Source organism: Sander lucioperca, chromosome 13, assembly GCF_008315115.2.
Source record: "Sander lucioperca isolate FBNREF2018 chromosome 13, SLUC_FBN_1.2, whole genome shotgun sequence".
Classification (NCBI taxonomy): Eukaryota; Metazoa; Chordata; class Actinopteri; order Perciformes; family Percidae; genus Sander; species Sander lucioperca.
This window is the reverse complement of record NC_050185.1, coordinates 20,700,158-20,709,303: the sequence shown is the minus strand read 5'-3', so window position 1 is coordinate 20,709,303 and position 9,146 is coordinate 20,700,158. Positions and strand designations below refer to the sequence as shown.

The 9,146-nt window shown below is 40.6% G+C and overlaps 1 protein-coding gene across 2 annotated transcripts; it reads right to left on the bottom strand.

The window, feature by feature from the left end:
- Nucleotides 1-770: 770 nt before the first annotated feature.
- cdkn2aipnl (CDKN2A interacting protein N-terminal like) lies at nt 771-2,677 on the bottom strand. Of its 2 annotated transcripts, XR_004106447.2 has the most exons (4): nt 2,409-2,677; nt 1,234-1,339; nt 1,032-1,153; nt 771-997 (listed from the first exon to the last, which is right to left on the bottom strand). XR_004106447.2 is itself a non-coding variant. In XM_031308043.2 (3 exons), the coding sequence occupies exons 1-3, from the start codon at nt 2,618-2,620 to the stop codon at nt 1,145-1,147; spliced, it is 327 nt and encodes a 108-aa protein (XP_031163903.1). In that variant the 5' UTR covers nt 2,621-2,677; the 3' UTR covers nt 771-1,144. The 2 variants fall into 2 exon arrangements, 1 of the variants encoding a protein (XP_031163903.1); XM_031308043.2 differs by having other exon boundaries at nt 771-1,153.
- Between the last annotated feature and the right edge of the window lie 6,469 nt (nt 2,678-9,146).

Genomic DNA, 9,146 nt, shown 5'->3' with positions numbered 1-9,146 from the left:
TCACCCGTTTTGTTTGTTTCTGATATCCAATGAAAAGACCACTTGAGTACAGTCATCACTTAACCCTGCCCAAATCTAGCTAAATAATCCACGGAAAACAGTCATTAAACAAAGTGTACTCTTTTCTGAGACAGTAAAGTTCATATTGTGGCTAGTGACTTATTTCACTTAAAAAGCAGAAGGGATATGTTATAAAGATTTTGTGAATTAAACAAAAAAAATGTATACTTATAAGAATATGCTGTATAAACATAATAAAACGCATTTTTCAGAGTTTGAGACAGGTTTTTTGCTCTTGTTTTTTCTTTTGACAGTGAGAAACGGTTAGAACTTATTTGTCCTCACATTTTTCTATAGTACTGTAACAAACACTGGTGAAACGGTGAGCTTGAGTAATTAGAGGCAAGAGTTCTGCTCGTCAATGATTGTTCAGTTCTATATGTGAGATATTGTTAAAACCAACACAATCCGTTTCCAATTTTAATCTGTTTAATACAATATCCTTTCCGGTTGATAAGGGTTGGGTTTGTGCTCAGAAATAGTTTTGTTCTTTTGAGAAGGAAAAAGTCTGCCAGCAGATGAATTCACCCAACATGAAGATAAAGTATTAAGCAAAATGCAAAACCAACCCGTAACTGAGAAAATTACAGAAATGTGCTGCTTTGTTCCAATTTTGTTAAGACCATTAACCAGCGATAAACAGCTGGACATTAAGTTTTTAGAGCTTCTGATCTGTCTTGGAAAAATGCAAAAAAAAAAAAACAATCCCATGAGAAGAAAGGAAGTTATTTATTGTGCTAAACACATAATGACAAGATTATGTGTCATCTTTCATCTAAAATTTATTTAAAAAAAATACCAAAAACAATGAATACGCTTTTTTAAAAAAAGTGTAAAATGGATGAACAGTGAAGCTCCCACACTGTCAAAAACATTCTTGTTGTGTCTATACAATTAAAAGCAGAATAACCATCACGGTGTTACAATCCTACACTGTTCATAAACAGTGTAGGATTGTAACACCATGTGAAACGTGGCCAGACTTGTTAAAAGCACAGCCTGTATACATGTACATAACAGCTGAGTCCCATCAGTCTTCAAGCTTGATCCGACACGACCAGAAGGGATGATGCGACTGAGCCGGTCATCGACCCTGTGATGGAAAAGAGAGGAATAAACAAAGGATTTTTCCTGTCAACAAATCTCCGTGTGCGCGTGTGTCCACAAACATACCTGTTGCTTCTTCATAATCTCATCTCTTGTCTTGAAGACCGGTGCGTCCTCCACCACGACGCCTTCAGCCATTTCCTTCACTTTATCCAGGAGCTCTGTGCTATACCTGCCATTAGTGGAAGGGAATGTTAATATTATCACCCACAACGATTCAGCATCATTCATTCATCTGTGGTTCATGTTGTTTCTTAAGTGATAATAGTGTACTGAAAAACAAGGGAGAATATTGCTGAAATTGATGATCGATTGATGAACAGAGAATTAGAAGATTATAATTTTGGTTATTGATAAATGAATGTAGCTATAATGATAAGCTGATTGACTGTGAGAAAATTAACCAATAATAATTAACTATGATTGTCACATCTTAAGCCCCTCAATTCTTTTTTTTTTTTTTAGATCACTATGAATAATGTTTGCTTTTATTATGCATTTATGAAAATCGGCCTCACAGATCTTCGATCGGTCGGGCTATAATACAACGATTGTGAAAGTTATTGCAGGCCTGTCCAGCCTTAAATCAAACTGCACTGTGCATTTGATACTAAATTAATATCGGTCAATAAGTCATAACTCAAATATCACTAGTGGAATCACAAATCCAAACCTCAACTAATAACGTTAGTTCAACTGGCCGTAGACAACCTGTGTCATATCATGATACTTTTTTTGGGGGGGCAAAGACAGCCTTGATTTAAAAATGGAGACAGTCATCTTTATCATCTGCTGTTTGACTTGAGAGAGAAAATTGCAACTGCAGTCTGGCGCCCATCAGGACACAGGGGGCAGCTGTGAGCCCATTATGAGCTGAGAATGAGACGAAGAAGATTGTGAACCCAAAACATACAACACACAAAAAGGTGAGTTTCGTGACTTATCAGAAGTTATATCAAACAATGTGTTTAACTTTTGGACGAGAAGGGCCTTCAATTGTGAGGACTAACTGACGAGTCTGGCTAAGATATTTAAGCTGAACATAAACGGCTCTACTGAAGTTAAGTGCTTAACCGCCAACGTTAATCAATACCAGCTAGCTAAATTACGGGAGTCTTAGCGGCTGTGGAGCGGTTTTAATCTCCTCCAGCTTCGGAAAGAAATCAACACAAAGACTTGTCCGATAAGGGCGCATTTGTACTAAACTGTAGCGGTCGTGAGAGCACGTTGTGTTTACGTACCGACAGCCGAGGAAGACGTTGTTAGCCCAGACCATGGACAGGGAGATCAGGTGGTCCAGATGCGGGTCCTCAAAGTCGCTTATGTTCCGTAGGATGAACTCCCTCCTGGCCTGCCAGTGTTTTTCACTCTCCCAGTAACCTCGAAATGTTTCTACCTGGTCCGCCAAAGCTCTGTTTTGCTGAATAAAATCCTCCACGTCCAGGTTAGCCATCTTGCTTTTTCCTTGACGAGTCAACAAAGGCAACTTCCTGTCTGCGAAGGGGGTCCCGGAAAGTGTTTTTCCATCTTAACGTGTTTGTAACAGCGCCACACAGCGGTAGAGTTTAGAGCTGCAACTGACTTGAAATACCCTCTCGCACAGGGACTTGTTATTGGTTATTGGTTGTAGTCATTTAGATTAAACTAATTAAAGGTGCAACATGCTAATTTATCAAATTAAGACATAAAACAAATAACATGAACATAACATAAAATAAATAACAGACCATTGGCAGTAATCACAAAGTGGAGCTGGAAAGGCAAAAGCCTATCCACCCCCTCCAACCCAAAAAGACAATAGGTTATTTTCATCATATGGGGATATCCCATGGCCAATTTGAAGTTATTGTAACAAGAAAATTACTGTATCTTAATTTGTATGATACTGAAATGTGATATGTACTTTTTGACCCTAGCTGTGACCATGGCAACTTACCTTGACTTTACCAAACTTGCTCTATTGACCCTTTGCACGTGACGTCACGCTCCACTCGCGCAAATTATGAACGCCATGACGGACGGCGGAAGAGCTATGCTGTAGATGGACGGCAAGCTAAACTCGTACGTTTTCGTTCGTGTTTGTGTTCTCACATTCACAATATGCAGAAATCCTCACCAACATCACCAACAACAACGACATTGTTTAAATTCTGGGTAGCTAAGGGTTTAAATTAGCTGCTAGCTGCCGTCCGGTGAGTGCCGTCCAGCTACTACCACACTACTGTTTTTTTTAGGGGGGAATAAACTTCAAGACGTGACATGACCTGTCCTCTGGAGGACATAACCACACCACCGCCGCTCCGCGGATTATTATTGGGATGATTATTACAGAAGCCTGTCTGAATACACTCACCGGACGGCAGCTAGCAGCTAACGGCTATCAGCTAGCAGGGCAAACTAGCTACCAGCAGGATCGAGACAGGGACCAGGGTAGGTGAATTTAAACAATGTCTGAGTTGAAAACGCATCTTGTTGACACGTAAGGGCCCTGTTCATGTGGCACAGACATTAACGTAAAAATTGCCCGGAATTCTCCTTTAAGTAAAGAATAGATGTTAATACAAAATAAACCCTAGATTGATGTCTTATCTTTGCCATTATGAGGTACCTCCCCCCGCCGTTAGCGTAGCATCGCGACCTGTAACCATAGACTGTATATAAGAATGGACCAACAGATCCCGTTGCTCTGGACGGAGACCAGTGAAGGCCGTTAGAAGCACTTTTCCGGTGAGCGCTGAGCATTACTGCGCAGTCTCCAACTGAGAGAGACGACGTAAATGTGCCGTGAGCAACGTGTCTGAAAGTTGTAAGTCTTCAGGCTAATTACTGCTAACTAAAATGCTAGTTAACATTAGTAATTACACTTAAACAGCTAATGTGAGACGAAACTGCCTGCACGCTTCTCCTGTACTATACGGTAATTCCTCTACTATGCGACAGTAAGTCGCGTGGTTATGACACAATTGTTAGCCTATTTTTACAAAAACGTCTGCTACGGAGCCATAACGTGAGGTACAAGGTAATGGAGCCTTTTATACATTGTCGTGTTTCTTTAGAAATAAACAATGGACAAATAGAGTCTTTAAACATTTCAGATGTAAAGTTATTCGCTGTCAAAGTGGCGCCAAAATGAATGGCAGTTAATGGAATGCTAACGGGGGGTGATCGCTTTGTAGCATTAAAATGGCGCCATAGGAGGTTCGCGGTCCGTGGAGAAGCTTACCCTCTTGCCTGTAACCCAGCCAGCTACAAAGAACTGGTTAGCATCCAGACTTTTAAAAACTTTGAGATCAGCACCAGTATATGGGGATACCCCGTTTACCACATCGTGGTACAGATTGTGTGGACTGAAGTCGGGCATACTCTGTGATTTAATGAGGTCCGTGAAAACGGAGGGAGAACAAATTAAGGGTCGGTATCCAATCCTGCTATCTCCAACTTCTCCAAATACTGCTCTTGGTGAGCACCTACCAGATGCCCTACCTCGACCGATAATGGCACGACAACTTGTTGTTCAATAGAACAAGCCATATAAAGCCACAAATACAGTTTATTTAGTGTTATGTATTTCAAACTGATTGAAACTATGAAACTTTCCGCTCGTCCACTACTGTTGAGCCTGTGCTTCCGCCATCCGTCATGGCGCCGTCACGTGGTCGTGTGACGTGTTTGCAAAGGGTCAATACTGTAGCTACATATATTTGAAAAAGTAGTGTTTTTTCAAATATGTGGGTTAGGAAAGTAAAAAAAGAAAAGAAAAAAAGGGTACTAAACAACAGTTGGTGACATTAAAGAACAGCTTGTTTATTGCTAAGGCCATATGGTCAAAATTAAATGATTTAATAATAATGTATAACAATAACAATAACTTATTTCACTAGTAAATTGCTGTTGAATGACAAAAACAACCACCAGACGGGAAACGGACATTTACAATAACTTCAAACCACGAGGCTGTAGTTTACCAGTTTCATTGAACGCACCGTCTGTGTTGTTTTTCTGCCCGCAGCTGCAGATTGTTACATACCGGTGTTGAATCCTCTACAGTAAAACACAGTCAAACTTTATACCGTTTAGCATTAGCTGTCAGCATTTTAACCGTTTTTAATCCAGCTACTAGCTAGCGGTAGGCTAACATTAGCTGCTGTCGAGTATAGTGTTAACTAGCTAGCGGTAGGCTAACGTTAGCTGCTGTCGAGTATAGTGTTAACTAGCATAACGTGCAGCGGTGTTTGTGTTGCCTGTTTCAGAGCATCAGAGAGAAGTGCAGACATATCAGTGGCACCAGAGTTCGGTAGCCATTTTACAGTTGAATGGTGTCTAGAACGGCTCCGGGTCAAACGTCAATATGGAATGGATTAATCTGCGTTATTTTTTTTAACACGTTATTTTTTCTCAGATTAATTAATCGAAATTAACTCGTTATTTTGATAGCCCTAGTCAAATTGTTAAAACTAATAAAAACTTAAATAACAAAAGTTGCTTTTTGTAAAATACCATAAAATATGTTACGGCAATATGTTAAGGTGGTAGTGCTAGAGCTGCTTTAAAAAAAAAAAAAATGTGTTAAGAGTGCACATTATCACATCTCACAGTATGCCTTTCTCACAGCAGACATTTTGACTTTGAAACTTAACCCACAATTTCCACCAGCTGCGGAACGGCTCCGCCGTCCTTCAATACCCACCCGCTCCAGATTTGTTGCGGAACGACTGCGACCATGACTGACAGCTGAAGTCACGAGGACCCACGAGATCTCGCAAGTTCACATATGATCGCGCGATATAACAGGATGTAGTTTCTATAAACACAACCACAAAACCAACAACAGTTTGTTTCCATCCAGAGGAGTAGAGGGGAAACAACTCTGTGCTGACCTGCTGAAATATGATCCGCTGTGAGCACGGTGTATTTTATTTTGAAAATACACCGTAAATAAAAATAAACCGGATGTTTTATTTTGTTTCTGTGTTCGACTTGCTGTCCTGCACAATCTGCCGTGTGCTGAATTGCTGCAGAGCTCTCCGGCATCCGTTAAAAATAGAAGCTCTGCGTATCTGCTCCGGAGGGCTGCGGATCGCCGGAGCTGGGACGGAGTCGGAACGCAGCCGTTCCGCAGTCAGTGAAAATACCCACATTGACTTTAATGCAAACCTTTTGACTCCGCCGCCGTTCCGAAGCGGATCTGCAGCCGTTCCGCAGTTGGTGGAAATTGCGGGTAAGGCCGGCCACACACTGGCTGCGTGACGTGAGCATGGCGTTTCTGTTGCGTGGCAGCTTTGTATTCTATTTTGCCTGGAAACGCTTCCAACACGCTTGCATGTCGCGTGAAAAATAGGCATCGGTTCTATTTCTGGCATGCACGCATTTTCCGCGCGGCTCAAAACGTGCGTGTCACGTAGGCAGTGTGCAAGCTGACACGCTCACACAACACACCCAGTGTGAAGCCAGCCTAATACTTTTAACAGTGGCTCTTTCCCATTTAAGTGTCCCAGTGAGCCAGACCAGTGAGTGAGTGTGCGCATAGACCCTGGACATCACAGCCGCCCATCACTAATTGAAATAATTACATCTGTGCTTTTCCTGCTATGATATGTCAAAATGTCTGCTGTGCAAAAGGCCTATTTGGATGTTGTAGTCTATTAAAATTGAAGCAGTGGCTCCTCATTGCCATTGGCTAACTGCAGACAGTAGGTGAACTAACACAGCTTTAGGCTTCTGAGGCTTCTTCCTTCCCTCCTCCAGCTTGATCTTTCTGTGTATTGCTTTGCCAGAAAATATAAAATTCACAAAGCAGGTAGTGTGGTTGTGAAATGTCTGCAGCACACATACACACACACACTTTCATTTTTTGCCTCCTTCTCACTTGAGCGACATATCTCTCTTTCTCTGCACTTGACCAGTCTGCCAGAAAGATGATCAGAGAGAAACACTGGACTTTTAACCTCCAGCCTTTGTAAAGAGGCTTATGAACAGTCATTCAGACTCACAGATATGCACAATCACACACACACGCACACACACACACACACACACACACACACACACAGCCTCCTTTCATTTTGGCTACACAGATATGTGAACAAACCCCTGTGAGATTCTCCATCTTCTAACTCTTACTCACACACGCACACACACAGCAGAGGGGGATTTGGGGCTTGTTTTGACATGAAGTCATTGATATGCAGAGGGATTCCAGAGGAAAGCAAGCCAACATGAAGTCAGACAGATAGACATACAGACCAGCTCACTGCTCTGTCGCTGGTTTTGTTTCCACAGCACATTAAAAACCAATTTCACTGTAAATTATATCAAAATGTCTTGAGACCGTCATTGTAACAGCCATAACATTTAGGAGGAATAGAATAAAGGACTTGGCCTCTATGATTTGCTGTGAATGTATTATGTAAATATTAACAAAAACAATGTTGACAAGTCCCGTTACCTGTCATCTTTATATTCTGCATGGGAAAAAAAAAAAATCAAGAAGAGAGGGTCTATTAAAGAATTATTTATATTGTAAATCAGCAGAATGGAACACATGCACACGATTGAGAAGATGGTCATTATTAAAAAAAAAGTGAAAATTAACCTTATGACATTCTTTTAAAAAGGTTGTTTACTGTTTAATAGGTATGCAAATTAAATTAGACACACACACATATACACACACACACACACACAGTGCATAAGTAACCTCCTAAAATGGATTATGTCAACACATTTGGTTTAAAAGAAAAGAACAAGGCTTGCAAGCCTTTTCATAAAATCTCACCTGAAATCATTTTCAAAGCAGTTGTAAAGGAACAGTGAAGCCGCAGCCAAAGATAAACTGAGCAAGTTGGAACAACAGTCGAACATGCAGAGATGAAATAATGTCTGTACAGATCCAGACAGGAGTTTCTTTAATGTGCAACCTGACGAGAACATTGATGAGAGCTGATAAAAGAACGGTCTCACCTTTAGAAACACACTGCATTCATTCTCCACATGTAAAGGCTGAAACACCAAGCAGTCGGCCAGGATGAGTTTGTTATGCATTTATGACCTTCTTGCTGTAGATTTAAGCATCTAAGCATTCATTTTAACTCACTTTAAAAAAGTTACATGTTGCTCATACACAAAAGAAACAATTTCAGCATTGTCAGGTATATTTAGTTTAACAACAAATTCTAATTTCAACATTTGAGCAACCAAAAAAACCCAGAGAGAACTATATTTATATTTGACAAAAAGCACTTTATGATGAATCAGTCAGACTATAGCAATGAGTGTTTCTGTGGGCTTTAGCAATAACTTTGTTGAAAAAATGCTGTTGGGTTTTTAACTTATTCCACTCTTAAACTTCTTCCACATACTTCTGCTTCATCCTGTTTTCCATGGAGCTCTGAACATTGTAATTCTATTTTCATGCAGTGTCAGTTTACTGTAAGAGGTTACAAAACTTCTTCCCAACAGTCCAAACTCTCCTGATGCTCTGAATCAAGTGTTTTGCTAACGCACCACAGAGATGAGAGACATTAACAAACCCAACTGACCCAGGAACATGATGCTGTCTGAATCTTCCCTCTGCACCCTGGACTTGTATGCATGCACATAACCTCTGTGTACTAAAACAACATTATATTCTCACATGTTAGGTGCACATACTGTATATGCACATATGTACACAAATGAGCACACATTAATTTATTAACCTTTAGTTTACTTAATCATCCTTAACACTAATTCCCAGCTCTACACTAGTTTCTGTAAGAAATGTTCTCTTCTCACACATTTTTTCAGTCCAGGAAAGACAAGAAGACACACAAGTAAGCACACATAAAAACACACTTTCACCTCCTCTCAAATTCCCTCAGAAAAACCACCGGTGGCACTCCTGAGTATGTTATATTTTGGGCAGCTTCCAAGTCCTACAAGTCGTCGCTTTATTGAGTGAACTAACCCATTAATTTTATGGCCGCGCTCTCCCCCTCTCA

Excerpts from the sequence above, each read along its gene's own strand:
- cdkn2aipnl (XM_031308043.2), bottom strand. The coding sequence starts at position 2,620 with ATGGCTAACCTGGACGTGGAGGATTTTATTCAGCAAAACAGAGCTTTG. Across the intron at positions 1,340-2,408 it reads AACGTCTTCCTCGGCTGTCG|GTATAGCACAGAGCTCCTGG; the intron begins GTACGTAAACAC and ends CACTAATGGCAG.